Source organism: Sapajus apella, unplaced genomic scaffold (assembly GCF_009761245.1).
Source record: "Sapajus apella isolate SASKATOON/1434 unplaced genomic scaffold, GSC_monkey_1.0 scaffold62, whole genome shotgun sequence".
Classification (NCBI taxonomy): domain Eukaryota; kingdom Metazoa; phylum Chordata; class Mammalia; order Primates; family Cebidae; genus Sapajus; species Sapajus apella.
This window is the reverse complement of record NW_022437002.1, coordinates 12,471,470-12,488,247: the sequence shown is the minus strand read 5'-3', so window position 1 is coordinate 12,488,247 and position 16,778 is coordinate 12,471,470. Positions and strand designations below refer to the sequence as shown.

At 41.7% G+C, this 16,778-nt stretch overlaps 1 protein-coding gene across 4 annotated transcripts; it reads right to left on the bottom strand.

Annotated features, from left to right (window-relative positions):
- Positions 1-8,834: 8,834 nt before the first annotated feature.
- Positions 8,835-15,812, bottom strand: EXO5 (exonuclease 5). Of its 4 annotated transcripts, none has more exons than XM_032247096.1 (3): positions 15,631-15,812; positions 14,756-14,813; positions 8,835-10,369 (listed from the first exon to the last, which is right to left on the bottom strand). In XM_032247096.1, exon 3 carries the CDS (start codon positions 10,337-10,339, stop codon positions 9,218-9,220), a length of 1,122 nt encoding a protein of 373 aa, XP_032102987.1. In that variant the 5' UTR covers positions 10,340-10,369; positions 14,756-14,813; positions 15,631-15,812; the 3' UTR covers positions 8,835-9,217. The 4 variants fall into 4 exon arrangements, with proteins under 4 accessions (XP_032102987.1, XP_032102986.1, XP_032102985.1 ...); XM_032247095.1 differs by lacking the exon at positions 15,631-15,812 and adding an exon at positions 15,361-15,453; XM_032247094.1 differs by lacking the exon at positions 15,631-15,812 and adding an exon at positions 14,921-15,251.
- Between the last annotated feature and the right edge of the window lie 966 nt (positions 15,813-16,778).

Below are 16,778 nucleotides of genomic sequence, written 5' to 3'. Positions count from 1 at the left end.
TCTGTCCCCAAAGTGTTCTTGGCACGTTTGTCACAAATTAGTTATCTGTAGATATGTGATTAATTCCTGGTTTCTCTATTCTGTTGCATTGATTTATGTGTCTGTTTTTATGCCATTATCAGGCTGTTTTGGTTACTACAGCTTTGTACTACATTGTGAAGTTAGGTAGTGTGATCCCTCTAGCTTTGTTCTTTCTGCTCAGAATTGCTTTGGCTATTTGGGGTCTTGTGTGGCTCCCTACAAATTTTAAGACTTTTTTTATTTCTGTGAAGAATGTCATTGGTATTCTGATGGGGATTACACTGACTCTGTAGATTGCCTTAGGTAGTATGGTCATTTTACAATATTAATTCTGATCCATGAGCATTGATGTCTTTCCATTTGTTGGAATCCTCTTCAAGTTATTTCATAAGTATTTCATAGTTTTCCTCATGATGTCTTTCAACTCCTCAGTTAAATTTATTCCTAGGTATTTAAAATTTTTTGGTAGCAATTATAAATGGGATTTCCTTGACTTCCTTTTTGGCTAGTTTGTTGTTCATATATAGAAATGCTACTAATTGTTGTATTTCTAGTCCTAGTTTGTTGACTGTTTTATTTATTATGGAAGGGTGCTTAATTTTGTCAAATGCTTTTCCTGCATCAACTGACATGATTGCATACTTTCCTCCCTTCATTTGTTAATATGGTGTATTATATTAACTGATTTTCCAATATTGAACCACCCTTGCATTCCCAGTAATAAATCCCACTTTATCATGGTGTATATTCCTTTAATGTGCTTCTGAATTTGGTTTGCTAGTTGTTTGTTGAGGATTTTTGCATCAATGTTCATAAGAAATATTGGTCTGTTGTTTTTTCCTGTAGTGTTTTTGTCTGGCTTTGATGTCAGGTTAAGGCTGGCCTCATAGGATGAGTTAGAAAGTGTTACCTTATCTTCATTTTTTTTGGAAAGTTTGAGAATTGGTATTGCTTCTTCTTTAATTTTGGTATAATTAACTAGTGAAGCCATCAGGTCCTGGGCTTTCATCAGAAATTTTTGATTTCTGACGCAATCTCATTACTAGTTAACAGTACAGGACAATTTTCTGGGTGGCCTTGGAGCAACCTAGTTCTCTCCTCTTTCTCACTCGTAGTTCTCAAGAATAAGCATGGAGGCCAGGCATGGTGGCTCACGCCTGTAATCTCAGCACTTTGGGAGGCTGAGGCAGGTGGATCACCTGAGATCAGGAGTTTAAGACCAGCCTGGCCAACAAGATGAAACCCATCTTTACAAAAATACAAATATTAGCCAGCCATGATGGTGGGTTCCTATAATTCCAGCTACTTGTGAGGTGGAGGCAAGAGAATCACTTGAACCTCGGAGGCAGAGGTTGCAGTGAGCCAAGATCACGCCATTGCACTCCAGCCTGGGTGACAGAGCAAGACTACGTCTCGAGGAAAAAAAAAAGGATAAGTGTAGAATATGCTGGGAATGCAGCATTCCAAGATAACGGAGATGGCTGGAAGAACCCAGGCTCTCTTCCTGTCCCCCATAGAAACAGGATGCCCTTTAACATTTTAGCCCATTCTGACATGTTGTCCTCATGATCCCCATGGTATAAAACCCAGACGGGCTGGGCACAGTGGCTCGTGCCTATAATCTCAGCACTTTGGGAGGCCAAGGTGGGCAGATCACTTGAAGTCAGGAGTTCAAGTCCAGCCTGACCAACATGGTGAAGCCCTGTCTCTACTAAAAATACAAAAATTAGCCAGGTGTCATGGCAGGCACTTGTAATCCCAGCTGCTTGGAAGGCTGAGGCATGAGAATCACTTAAACCTGGGAGGCAGAGGTTGCAGTGAGCCAAGATTGTGCCACTGCACTCCAGCCTGGGAGACAGAGAGAGACTATGTCTCAAAAATAAGTAAATAAATAAATAAATCCCAGAGGTGGGCAGTTGTCTGGGGTCTTTCAGGTGCAGTGCACAAGACATGACACACAGGCCTCCATCAACCCTGGGTAGCTTTCCTGAGTCTTTCAGATGGCTTATCCTGAATTCTAAGCTTCAGTTATCCCTTGATGTCTAACTGTAAGTAACAAATCCACTGCATTTAACTTGCTATGCATGTGTTCCATCTAACCAGACTTGTGAAAGTAATCAATGTGCAATGAAATGGCTTTGACATATAGGTCTATCCAGATTTTACATTTCCTCATGATTTAGTCCTAGTCTTGGTATGTTTATGTTTCTAGTATTTTGTCCATTTCATTTGGCTTATCTAATTTGTTGGCATACACTGGGTTAAAGAACCAAATTTTTGTTTCATTGATTTTGTCTATTGTTTTCTATTCATTATGTTGTTTATATCTGCTCTCATCTTTATTATTTCCTTCCTTCTGATAACTTTGGGTTGAGTATTTATTTATTTGAGAGATGGGGTCTCACTCTGTTCCTTAGGTAGAGTGCAGTGTCGTGATCATAGCTCACTGCCTGCAACTCCTGGGCTCAACTGATCCTCCTGCCTCAGCCACCCAAGTAGCTAGAACTACAGGCATATACTACCATGCCTGGTTAATTTTTGAATTTTTTGCAAAGACAGGGTCTTGCTTGGTTGCCCAGGCTGGTTTTGAAATACTGGCTTCAAGTGATGCTCCTACCTTCGCAAACTCAAAGTGGTAGGATTACAGGCATGAGGCACTGCACCTGGCCTTGTTCTTTTTCTACTTCCTTAAGTAGCTGTAAAGTTAAGTTGTTGATTTATTTCTTCTTTCTTTTCTTTCTTTCCCCGGCCTTGTTCGTTTTCTAGTTCCTTGAGTTGTAAAGTTGTTCATCTATTTCTTCTTTCTTTTCTTTCTTTCCCTGGCCTTGTTCTTTCTCTAGTTCCTTGAATTTTAAAGTTAAGTTCCTCTTTCTCTCCTTTCTTTTCTTTCATTCTTTTTTTCTTTCTCTCTTTCTTTCTTTTCTTGCTTTCCCTGGCCTCGTTCTTTTTCTAGTTCTTTGAATTGTTGTTAATTTCCTCTTTCTTTTCTTTTCCTTTCTTTTCTTTCTTTCTCTCTCTTTTCCTTCTTTCTTTTCTTTGCTCTTGTCCAGAAAGTTGTAAAGTTGTTTCTCTCTCTCTCTCTCTCTGTCCAGACAGAATTATAAAGTTGTTTCTTTCTCTCACTATCTCTGTCTCTCTCATTTTCTTTCTAGACGGAGTTTCGCTCTTGTTGCCCAGGCTGGAGTGCAATGGTGGGATCTCAGCTCACCACAACCTCTGCCTTCCAGGTTCAAGTGATTCTCCTGCCTCAGTCCCATGAGTAGCTGGGATTACAGGCACACACCTGGCTAATTTTTTTTGTATTTTTAGTAGAGACAGGGTTTCTCCATGTTGGTCAGGCTGGTCTTGAACTCCCAACCTCAGGTGATCTGCCTGTCTCAGCCTCCCAAAATGCTGGTATTACAGGCTTGAGCCACTGTGCCCGGCCTTTTTTTTTTTTTTTTTTTTTTTTTAAGACAAGTCTCACTCTGTTGCCTAGGTGCTAGAGTGCAGTGGCATAATCATCGCTTAGTACAGCCTCAAACTTCTGGGCTCAAGTAGTCCTCCCCCTCAGCATCCCTAGTAGCTAGGACTAGAGGTGCCCACCACCACACCTATCTAATTTTTAAATTTTTGTACAGACATGGTCTCATTATGTTTCCCAGGCTAGTTGTAAACTACTGGCCTCAAGTGATCCTCCCACCTTGGCCTCCCAAAGTTCTGGCATTACAGGCATGAGCCACTATGCTCAGCCTTGCAATTTCTTAAAATAAGGCAACAATGAAGATTACCCCATTGATTCACTCTTCCTTTCACAAAGACTTATCAGGCCAGGGGCGATGGCTCACACCTATCATCTCAGCACTCTGGGAGGACGAGGTAGGTGGATCACCTGAGGTCAGGAGTTTGATACCACCCTGGCCAACATGGTGAAACACTCTCTCTATTAAAAATACAAAATTAGCTGGGCGTGGTGGCACATGCCTGTAATCTCAGCTACTAGGGAGGCTGAGGCAGGAGAATCGCTTGTACCCAGGAGGCGGAGGTTGCAGTGAGCCAGGATCATACCACTGCACTCCAGCCTGGGCAACAAGAGCGAAACTCCGTCTCAAAAAAAAAAAATTTCTCTGTAGCATGCAATGCCATTTGATAACACTTTATCCCTGTAGAATTTTTTTCAAAATTGGAGTTGATCTTCTCAAACCTTGCCAGTGCTTTATCAACTCAGTTTATGCAATATTGTAAATCCTTTGTTGCCATTTCAACAATATTCACAGCATCTTCACCAGGAGTAGTTTCCATCTCAAGAAACCATTTTCTTTGCTCATCCATAAGAAGCAACTTCTCATCTGTTCAAATTTTATCATGAGACTACAGCAATTCAGTCACATCTTTAGGCTTCACTTCTAATTCTAGTTGTCTTGGTTGGAGGTTAAAATATCAACATTCTGAATGGCATCTAAAATGGCAACTCTTTTTCAGAAAGTTTTCAATTTACTTTGCCCAAATCCATTAGAGGAATCTCCATCTATGGCAGCTACAGCCTTATGAAATATATTTCTTAAATAACAACACTTGAAATTTAAAGTTACTCCTTGATCCATGGTTTGCAGAGTGGATGTTGTGCTAGAAGGCATGAAAACAATAATCTCTTTGTATATCTTCATCAGAACTCTTGGATGAACAGGTATATTATCAATGAGCAGTCGGTCTGAAAGGAATCTTTTTTTCTGAGCAGGTCTCAACAGTGGGCTTAAAATAGTCATCTATGCTATAAACAGATGTGCTGTCATTCAGTGTATTAGTCAGGGTTCTCTAGAGGGACAGAATAGGATAGATGTATATATGAAGGGGAGTTTATTAAGAAGTATTGACTCACATTATCCCAAGGTGAAGTCCCTAGATAGGCTGTCTGCAAGCTGAGGAGCAAGGAAGCCAGTCTAAGTCCCAAAGCTTCGAAGCTACCACGCCCGACTAATTTTTGTATTTTTAGTAGAGACATGGTTTTGCCATGTTGGCCAGGCTGGTCTTAAACTCCTGACCTCAAGCAATCCACCCACCTTGACCTCCAAAGTGGTGGGATTACAGGAGTGAGCCATCACGCCTGGCTGAAAACTAAACATTTTAATCTAATGTGGTAACTCTGGATATCAGATTTTCCCCATTCCTCAGGGTTTCCTTTTTATTTTCATTTATTTCATTGTTTGGGCTGTGTCTGACCCAAGAATCAAAATGAGATATAAACTTTTATACTCAGGTCTTTTCTAATCCTTCACCTCCCCTCAGGATACATGGTGATTTTCTAGTTTCCCTTATACATGCAGTCTTCAATGTCTTGCTCCCAAAAGGGGTTAAAAGAGAAAAATGAAGGGGGAAAAAAAATCAAGCTGTGTGCAAATTGCTCACAGAAACGTGCACAGCTGCTGCCATAGGAATGAGGGGTGAGGAATGGGTAGTTACCACTGTTCTAAGAGTTGAAATTGACCAAAACTACAATTTATCATCTTCCCCTGGAAGTTGCAAGATTTCAATAGACACCAGATTCCAAAATAGTTACATCAGATAGATTCTGCCAATGCAGCTGCTGTCTAGGCTCAGAGACAGATTTCTGGTGCTTTCTACTCTGCCATTTTCTCTAAATTATCTCTCCATTCTTTTTTACAGTAGTTTTGGTCAGGGCATATGCTTTCTGAGAATAAAAACTATACATCCCAACCTCTTGCAGCTAGCTATGACCAGGTGGCCAAATTCTGGCTAATGAGCTGTAAGTGAAAGTAGAAATATACATTTTAAAAGTGTCCTTAAAGGGGTGCTTTTCTGCTATTCCAACTTTATGCTGAATGTGTAATAGGTGACTGGATTTTGGGCAGCCATTTTGGACTATGAAGAAGATACATGTTTATGCTGGAGAAACAAGAGGGAAGGAATCTGCGCTCCTGACATCACAGGGTGCCACACCAGTTCTGGACTAACTATAGTTAGGCTTCTTTTAAATGAGAAATATATTTCTAATTTGTTTAACCACTATTGTTTTGGTGATTTCTATTATAAACCATTGATCCTAATCCCAATTAAGGTGTTCAACTCATTTCCTGGCCCAGAAAGCAATTTTTTAAAAATCAAGAAGTAGCTTTGCTGTGACCTCTTTTCTTTTATGCACTCACTAAACAAAGGAGAGATGACATTATTAGACGTGAAGGCTCAATCAGGGAGGTATTTGTTATAGAAAACAGCATCAGTGATTGTCTTAGTCATTTGAGCTTCTATAACAAAATACCACAAACTGAGTGGCTTATAACAACAAATACGTATTTCTCATAGTTTTGGAGGCAACTTCACTGTGTCCTCACATGATGAAAAGACTGAAGAGGTCCATTGGAACTCTTTTATAAAGGCACCAATGCCATTCATGGGGGCTGCTCCTGCATTACCTAATCACCTCCCAAAGCCCCATCTCTTAATACTATCATCTAGAGGGTTTGGATTTCAACACACTAATTTGAGGGGGCACAAACACTCATAAGTGGTGATCCTGGGGTGATCCCAACTAAAGATGCCTCAACTTACGAGAAACCATAAAGTTATAACCAGAAGATGTCAAAGATTTGAAGTCTCAAGGAATTACTAAATTCTCAATAATGTCAGTATCTGAAAACAGATTTTCTTTTTTCTTTTGTTGTTTTTCGTGTGTGTGTGTATGTGTGTGTGTGTTTTGTTTTGTTGAGACAGTTTCTCTGTCGCTCAGGCTGGAGTGCAGTGGCATGATCTTGGATCACTGTAACCTCCACCTTCCAGGTTCAAGCAATTCTCATGCCTCAGCCTCCCAAGTAGCTGGGATTACAGGCGTGTACCACCACACCTGGCTAATTTTTGTATTTTCAGTAGAGATGGGGTTTCATCACCATGTTGGCCAGGCTGGTCTTGAACTTCTGACCTCAGGTGATCCACACACCTTGGCCTCCCAAAGTGCTGGGATTATAGGCATGAGCCACCGTCTTTTCCTGTTCTTAAAATTTCTAGTATAACTAAGATGATGTTATAGAAACTGAGCAAGTTTTTTTCTTCAAGACTATTAGCTTAAAATTGTTTATCCCATAAGGTCCAGCTTACTATGCTCCCAATTTAACTCTAAACTTATTAGGGCCTATAACATACAGTCCAGGAGGTTCAACAAGAAAACCTTTACAGCATAATGATTAAGAGCATAAGCACTGCAGTCAGACATATCTAGGCTGGAGTCTACCACTTTCAAACAGTGGAGCCCGGGGAACATTTTTTTTGCAGTGGCATGATCACAGCTCACTGTAACCTTGAATTCTTGAGGTCAAGTCATCTTCCTGCCTCAGCCTGCCAAGTAGCTAGGACTACAGGCATGCACCACCATGCCTGGCTTTTTAATTTTTTTGAGATGGGGCCTTGCTATGTTGCCCAGGCTGGTCTTGAACTCCTGGCCTCAAGTGATCTTCCTACCTTGCCATCCCAAAGTGCTAAGATGGCAAGTGTGAGCCACCACACCCCGGTGAGAAAATTATATAACCCTTCTAGGCCTCAGTTCCCTCACTGGAGAGAATGGATACAGATTTAATTATAATTTGCTTAGCACAGTGCCTGGCACATAAGGGTCACTCAGTAAATGTGAAGAGTCATAATAAGATTCCAGGGTCCGTAAGACTCCGTGTATTAAGAAGGGTCTCCAGAGACAATCTACCTTATCTCCTACAGTTGTCCAGGTTTTACCAGCTTGTGTATAACATGGAATCATACTAACATTCACCATGTTCTGCTGGCTCTTAAAACGTTCCAGTTAATACAGAAACTCTACCCCTGCCAATTTCCCTCCCCATGCATTGACATCTGCAAATTCTCCAGTAGTGTCACCAAAAACAAGTCCGTATCTTCCAATGGACATCCATATTCCTTTCTCTAGCTTCTTTGCTGATGTTTGTAGCTAAAAGCTCCACTGCCTTCTAAGATGCACTGAGATTCCTCTCCACTACCTTTACATTTTCCTTTAAATGTTTTCACCTTACTAAAAAGGTATTATGCTGCATGTAATTTTTAGGACTTTTTTCACCTTATGTGCTGCTAATATTCATGCATATTGTTTTATATCACTGAAGCTCATTTGTTTTGGTTACTATACAACATTATCCACTTTTCTGATGATGGGCACCTGGGTAGCTTCTAGGCTTCTGCTATTGTGAAAGGACTACAAAGTCTATTTGTGTTCATATTTTCTATTGTACATGTACATTTCTCCCAGCATATACCCAGGAGTGGTACTGCCAGATTGTAATGTGTGAATGTTACGTGTACTTCATGTATTTTTTCTAAGACAGTCTTGCTCTGTCACCCAGGCTGGAGTGCAGTAGCATGATCTCAGCTCACTGTAACCTCCACCTTCTGAGTTCAAGCAACTCTCCCGTATCAACCTCCCAAGTAGCTGGGACTACAGGTGCATGCCACCATGCCTAGCTAATTTTTGTATTTTTAGTAGAGATGGGCTTTTACCATATTGGTCAGGCTGGCCTTCAACTCCTGACCTCAGGTGATTCACCCCCCTCAGCCTCCCAAAGTGCTGGGGTTACAGGCATGTGCCACAGCGCCCAGCTATGTATTATAAGTTTTTCATATCTAATATTTTTGCTTCTTATGACTTCCTGTTTTCTACTTCATCTTCCCTTGTCTCTTTGAGAATATTTATGTTTATATTTTGCTCTGCTCATTCTGATTCAAAAATATGTTTATGTATGTATTTAAAGGCTTGGAATAACATATACACAATTACATACAGTGGTCATCTTTGAAGGATTGCAATCATGAAAAACCATCAGTTCAACTGTCCTAGAAAGCATTTCATTTTATTATGTAAAATGTACAAAGCCTTGATCAAAATAAAAATAGGGATGACTTATCAGAAACTGAAGAATTTCCTTAGGAAAGCAATGTTTACTAAAGGATAACTTCATTCCAGCCATGATGAGCATTTGCCTTCTTAGGCAATCCATGGCAAAGCTCCAGGGACAGTATAACTACACATCTCTCCCGCATATCCCTGAGCCTTGGTCCTGGATGAATGTGGTTAGAGGTTGTGGAAATAAAGAAAGAACCAAAATGAGAACACTCTCCATAAAAGCTAAGCTCAGACACTGGTCCTCTTTTCCTTAGGTATGGCAGGAGCAGGAAGGATCAACATTCTTGAAAGTATACCTTCTGTTCATTTGGCTTTTTTGGCTTGAGGTGCCACCGTGGAGCTAAGCACTCCACTACCCTTTCTCCATTCACAAATGTCTGCATAGGTACATGTCCGGCACTTCCAAGCCTCCTCCACGTCAACTCCCTGAGGCTCTCGGTGGCCCATCCAGTAGGCCATATAATGCTGCACCTTGCCTCTCACCTCCTTCTCTTCAAAGGCTACTATCTCTGTACCAAGCACAGTGGCAGTCTCTTGGTGGATATACTCAATCTTCAAGATATCAATAACTGGGAGGTCTGACAGTGTTAGAGACAAAAAGACTAGTTCCATGAGGTCACCCAAAGACTTCACAGAGAAGCCTCCCTGCTGGGCATGCCTCAGCACTGATGGCCCCAGTGGCTTTTCTGGACACAACTTTGTGTGGTGGATTAGGCTAGCAGGAGTCACTTTTCCTTGTACCATGGCATCAAAGATATATTTGTACAGGCTGACTTGAAAACAATCTTTCTTTTTCTGAGTGTTCAGAGGGAGCACAGGGTGCCTGCGTGTCTTGAGTTCAGCTAGTTCCAGCTCCCCCTTGGCTGTATAGTGCAGCTCATCAATCACTCCAACAAGAAGTACACCCTCCACTTCCCCAAACACTGGAAACTCTCTGATGTGCCCTTCTGACTGCAGGGTAGGAATCATCGAAAGTATGTTCAGAAACTTAATAGCCCAAGCATCTTCTTTAGTGGTGACCGGGACAGTCACAAGATCATGAAGTTCTAGTTCTCTAGCTAGGTGTATGCTGGCACCAGTGTCCAAAACAGCAGCTTTCTCAGGTGCCAAGAAACCCGGAAATTCCTTCCCATATGCTGTTTGCAGTTCACACCAGTTCTGAGAAGCCAGGTCAGTGACATATAAATATTTAAGCTGGAATCTCTCCATGGGTGATAAGATATCCAATCCTCTTTTCCAGTTTTGTAAGCTTATGGGTTTGTCATCCTTCCCAAGGGATTCCGAAGATGGGCCAGGCATGTTAACTAAAGCATTTGACTCTTGGGCATCTTCTAGGTCCAGAAACTCTAGGAACTCTGAGTCACTCAAGTCTGAGAACCCTGAGGCTTCTGCTGATACTGTTTCCTCTTCTGTCGCGTCTGCCATGGCACAGCTCTGGATTGAGCTAGAAGGGCCCTGCGTAACATGTTAAAGAAATGCACTGTCTAAATAAAAACTTTCTCAAAAGCACTTTCAAATTTCAGCGAGATAAAAACAAAATCCTGACAAATTATTTATTTACATTCTTTAAAGACAACAGTTTATTTATGACCAATTAGTAATGCCATAGAGATGTAGTACAGGATGTATTGTCATAGGGTTTCTTACATAATCCAAATATATCTGCTTGGCTGAATATTTTAAGTGGAAAAATAGTTTTATTCCTGGATCTTCCACTAACATACTGTGTGTAGCTTTAAGCAAATCACTTTTCTTGGCCTCAGTTTCTTCAGATTTAAAAGGAGATTTGAGGCCAGGCACAGCGGCTCATGCCTAAAATCCCAGCACTTTGGGAGGCCGAGGCGGGCAGATCACTTGAGGTTAGGAGTTCAAGACCAGCCTGGCCAACATGGTGAAACCACATCTCTCCTAAAAATACAAAATTAGCTGAGTATGATGGCGCATGCCTGTAATGCCAGCTATTCGGGAGGTTGAGGCAAAAGAATTGCTTGAACAGGGAGGTAGAGGTTGCAGTGAGCCAAGACTGCATCACTGCACTCCAGCCTGGGTGACAGAGCAAGACGCTGTCTGAAGAAAAGAAAAGAAACAAGGAGATTTGAGGTTTGCCTTTTCTGCTTCAAAATTCTATTGACTTGAAAGAGTATTTCATTATTTTAAGTGAATATAGATCTTTGTAAATGTAGGAGCAATGTTTGACAAGTTTATCATGGGCCATCTTCTACAATTCCCTTGATACAAAGACCTTGGCCAGGAAAATGAATCTCAATTACAGACTGTTCCTTGAGAAAAAGCAGCTATGCATTAACTTTTTTATTTTTTTTTAGATGGAGTCTCGCTCTGTCACCAGGTTGGAGTGCAGTGGTGTGATCTCGGACCACTGCAGCCTCCACCTCCCAGGTTCAAGTGATTCTCCTGCCTCAGCTTCCCGAGTAGCTGGGACTACAGGCATGTGCCACCATGCCCAGCTAATTTTTGTATTTTTAGTAGAGACGGGGTTTCACCATGTTGGCTAGGATGGTCTTGATCTCTTGACCTTGTGACCCACCTGCCATGGCCTCCCAAAGTGCTGGGATTACAGGCATGAGCCACCGCCCCTGGTGCATTAACTGTTTTTAAATGCAGTTCAAGGAACACAGTATGGCAAAATTCAAAGATCAACTATAGATAAATACAAATAAATACAGTCTAACACAAATTAATGCATAAAATAATAAGAGGATGTTACAGAGACACATGGAAATCAGTAGCTTGACTTCATAAATTATCCTCTTAATATTATAGAAACTGGTGTCTGTCACTAAACTGGTGTTTCCCATTAAGTTTATTTTCTCCCTCCACAAGAAACTAGCTTATAATGGAAAAAAAATCTGCCTATTAGAGCATTATTAAAAACTCAAAATTTACTGTTATAATAGAGAATATTTATCGTGCGGTTATTTATTGTGTGCCAGACACTGAGCCAAGTGTTTTACAGCAAATATCTCACTACCCTACTGTGGGATGGGTACTGTACTCTTTTTTCTCTTTCAGTTTTTCACTATAAAGATTTTTCAAGGCCAGATACAGTGGCTCAAACCTGTAATCCCAGCACTTTGGGAGGCTAAGGCAGGTGGATCACCTGAGGTCGGGAGTTCAAGACCAGCCTGGTCAGTATGGTGAAACCTCGTCTCTACTAAAAATACAAAAAATTAGCTGGGTGTAGTGGTGGGTGCCTGTAATCCCAGCTACTTGGGAGGCTGAGGCAGGAAAACTGCTTGAACCTGAGAGGTTGCAGTGAGCTGAGATAGCGCCACTGCACTCCAATCTGGGTGACAGAGTGAAGACTCCATCTCAAAAAAAAAAAAAAAAAAAAATTTCAAACATACAGAAAAGTAGAAAGAATAGAACAATGAACACCAATGTCCATATCATGTAGACGAACAGCTGTTAATATTTTGCTGTATTTGTTTCTCGTATGTGTACTTTTTTTTGGGGGGGTGAACTATTTTAAATTATAGACATCATAACACTTCAAAATCTAAATGTTTCAGCATATATTTCCAAATGACATTCTCCTTGATAACCACAATGTCATCCAAATGACATTCTCCTCATAACTACATTATCATATCTGACAAAATTAGTAATTCCTTAACATTCCAGTTCATATTTGAATTTCCCCAACTGTCCTAAAAACGTCCTAAATAGCTTTTCTTTAATCCAGGAAACAAAGACCACACATTATGTTTGATTGTTTTGTATTTCAAGTATTTTTAATCTTAAGAAACTAGCCAAACTATCTTAAGATACTTTTTTTTTCCCTACCCACCCTCTAAGATACTCCTTTTAAGCCTTCCTCCTAACCCCACATATCTAACCTGCATAAAGAGTAAACAAAACAAGATATTACTAGTCCACTAGTGTTTGACTTTGAGTGCCAGGAAAATAAATTTGACACAGAATTTAAGCTGACTGAAATAGCTATGAACCAAATGTCTTCTTCTTGCTATGCTAATAAGCAGTGAAATAAGGTGAATGCACCAACTTCTAAGTCAAAGGAAGAAGTGATGCCCTGAAAACATCATTAATATAGCTGTGGTTGTGTTTAACTGATTTTTAAATAGTCTAAATATCAATAATGAAAGAAAACATAGATAGCTAGAAGAAAAGTTATCTGCAATGGATACAAATAATACAATAGTAAGACTTTTGCTTATAGAGTATGCTACATAGTTATTGCTTTATTGAATATTTCAATAGTAAGAAAATACAGAAGCTATACATTTGCACAAGTGTTAGAAACTAAATGTGCTTTAAATGATGATTATTTCAAGAAACTTTATTTGAACTATGAAGTCTCTGAAAATTGGAAAGACTCTCTACCCTTCACCAAGAAACTAAAATTAAAGGGCATTTGTAACATATGCTATAAGGTTTCTGTGGAGGAGAGTGGGGACTCCAAGTCCAAATAAATTAACCTTAAAATAGTTTATTTCAGGCTGGGCACAGTGGCTCATGCTTGTAATCCCAGCACTTTGGGAGGCCGAGGGGGCAGATCACCTGAAGTCAGATGTTTAAGACCAGCCTGGCTAATACGGTGAAACCCCATATCTGCTAAAAATACAAAAAATTAGCCAGGTGTGGTTGCACGCGCCTGTAATCTCAGCTGCTTAGGAGGCTGAGGCAGGAGAATTGCTTGAACCCAGGAGGTGAAGGTTGCAGTGAGCTGAGATCATGCCATTGCACTCCAGCGTGGGCAACAAGAGTTAAACTCCGTCTAAAAAAAATTTTATTTCAAATATCTAGACCTGGCTGTCCAATACAGTAGCCACTAGTCATATGTGGCTACTTAAATTTAAATTAATTAAAATAAAACTCATTCCTCAGTTGCACTAGCCATATATTAAGTGCTTAGCAGCTACATGTGGCTAGTGGACACAGACAAAGCACAGATACAGAACATTTCCCTGATCACAGAAAGCTCAACTGAACAACACAGAGATAGACTATTTCCTGTGTACACATTAACTCCCCAAAGAGAGAGTAAGCTCCTGAAATGTATCGAGTTCCTACTTGTTTTACATACAACATTGATAACAGGTCGTCCTAAACAGAGAAGTGAAATGTCTTTTGGAGAAGATACAAAGCAGGGCATCCTCTGCGAAATTATTCATCTATAAGAATAAAACAATACACTAAGGATGAATAACTGACATTCAGATGTGTGGCTGGGACTTTCCTATGCAGAAAAGAATCCAGGAGAGAGCATAATGTAGTGCATTGTGTCTCAAAATGTAGTTTGTGTCTCTGACACGAGATAATTTTACATACTGCATGGACCAACATTTTTAAATATACCTTAGAATAACTATAATATTAGTGAGCAGCCATCAAATGCCTAATTTCACAGATATTATTTATTAGGACAAGTTTGAATTTAAAAAAAAATGTTTAAGTTAAAAAAAATATGAGAACAATACAGGTAGTACATAGGTCTGGCAAAATTGTTAGGTAGTAGGTGAATGGGATGTTGGGAAACACCAGCATAATGCCAAGAGTCTCAGAGTCCTATAGATCTGGATTCTAAACCTAATCCTGAGTAATTTGGTAGCATTTAGCAGGATGCTACTTGCCTTTTGAGTAAGCCTGGACAACGTTTTAGTTTTCCTGAAGTTACTGACACATCTTTAAAATAAGGCTGCACCTTCTAACCCTACTCAGTTAACCGACCATTGAGTGATAACATTTAATACACGTTAGCACTCGATAAAGATCTTCTTTTTCCCAAGGAAGAGATGAGAGTGTATCGACTCCCCCGACAAAGAAAATTAAACTTTAGAAGAGAAAATAACTCCTACTCACCTGTGACTTAGTTGATCTTCCTCCTCATAAGGAAGGCCAGAGGGCTGAAATGACAAGGCTAGGAAAGGGAAAGAAGTTTTGAAAGACGAGATCTGCATCAAAGAACCTAAATGAGCAACTTGGGTCCTTGCTATGGTAGAACTGGAACTTCTGGTCCTTTCTCACCTGACCATTCCCTCACGTTGGGTGTTTTCTCCTCTCAGATTCAAACTGCAGACTGTTAACCACCTCAAATCCTAGGTTACATAACGCTCACTCATGAGGCAAACTCTCCATGATTTCTTCGTTTTCTTTGCATTTTGGATACAGTTATTTCATCCAATCCCTGCTCCCTGCAAGTAAAAGGGTCAAACATAACCAAGGTCCCCGAGAGGCTCCGAGATTGGTTTCCTCTTCCAGCTCGTCTCAACCCTACAGCTCAGGCAAGAGATCTTAAGACAGCGGCTCTTCCTCTCTGATGGGTTCCAGCCGTCTGCGGAATTGCCAGCGGCAACATCCTGACTTGTTCAGTGCAGCCTGGATCTGTGCGCTCCGCGGGCATTTGCCTTCAGCGGAGACCTTTCTCTGGCCCTCAAGCACTGTCTCGCAGGGAGTGCCTTGCCTACCCTAAAGCATGCTGCGCACTTCCTACAGTCCTGGCAGAGCCAGCAATGAGGGCAGAGCCGTCCACCTCGGGAAGGAGTTCCAGCCGACCGCACGGCGTTCGGAGGGCGAAGGTCCAGAACGGAACCCAGCCTGTGAGGGGAGACGAGACGAAACGCTTCCCGGGGGCCGCTCCCACCAAGGAACGGGGACGCGGCGACCGCAGGGACCTAACCCTGGGCTCCGAAAGTCTCCCACTCCATTCTCTGGCCTTCCCCTAACCTCCTCCGAACGTCGGATTCCACCTGGTTTCACCGCGGCCTCGGAGCTGCCGGAGTCTCCCAACGAGGAGACTGAGGAAGCCGGGCAGAGCGCGCTGCCGAAGCGGACTAAAACGTCCGCCCGCCAGACGCAAAAAAGCCGCCCAGAGGCCAGTCAGTCCCACACTGCCCCGTCCCAGAGTGCCCCGCGGCTGCCCACGTACCGCCTTCCCAGAGGCCTTCGCGACGCCGCCAGTCTTGCGAGGAGGCGGCACGGGCGGAAGTCTGTCTCTGCGGGCGGGGGGAGGGTGCTGCTTATGTGAGGGCCGGTGAGGGCCGGTTTTGGGAGCTCGCTAAAGCCTGGCAGTCCCTCCGTTTGCGCCGCTGCCTGCGGGTCGTTTAATTCCGGGCGCGGCTGACCTGTAAGCTCCCTCTCTGGCGGGGACAGTCCGACCAAGGTCTGGGCCCCTAGCTGCCCCGGGTGAAGTGCCGCGTCTGCTTCGCTTAGCCTGCGGTGGATTCAGCGTCCCCACCATAGCACCTCCCACCGGCTTTTCTAGTGAGAGCCAAACCACGAACTCACTTTTCAGAGATGCTGGCACTCCCCTCATCCGTATTCTTTTTTTATGTGTTTGCTTACTTTTAACCTTTTACTGATAAAGATAACACAATTTTATTCTGAAATACAAAGCAAAGTGTAATTTTTATGAACAGATAAGTCATCATTAGAGCGAAGGAAGAATAGTGTCAGTCTCTTCGCAAATACACTTCCTGAGAAAACCACTAGCCCAACTTTTATGACACTTTGCTTTTCTTACTTTTTCCCCACCGAAAGCAGATACTTGATTCTTTGCTTTTCTTTACGGTTTATCACTTGAAAACTGGATTTATGGCAAAGGTGGCATCAGCCAGCCATGGAGAAAAGATGGTCCGTTCAATGAAGGTTCCATGACAATATGATATCCTTATGAAAAAAATATGAAACAGGACGTCTATCTCACTTCATCATAAAAATCAATTCCAGGTGTATTAAAGACCTAAATGTGAAATCTTAAGCTATAAAGCTTTTAGAATATAATACAGGAAAATATCTTTAGACTTCAGAATAGGTAAATATTTAAAAACAAAAATAGAAAAGCATTAACTTGGCCAGGCATGTTGTCTCACGCCTGTAATCCCAG

Bases quoted from the DNA above. Each gene is read 5' to 3' on its own strand.
- EXO5 (XM_032247096.1), bottom strand. From the start codon at position 10,339: ATGGCAGACGCGACAGAAGAGGAAACAGTATCAGCAGAAGCCTCAGGG.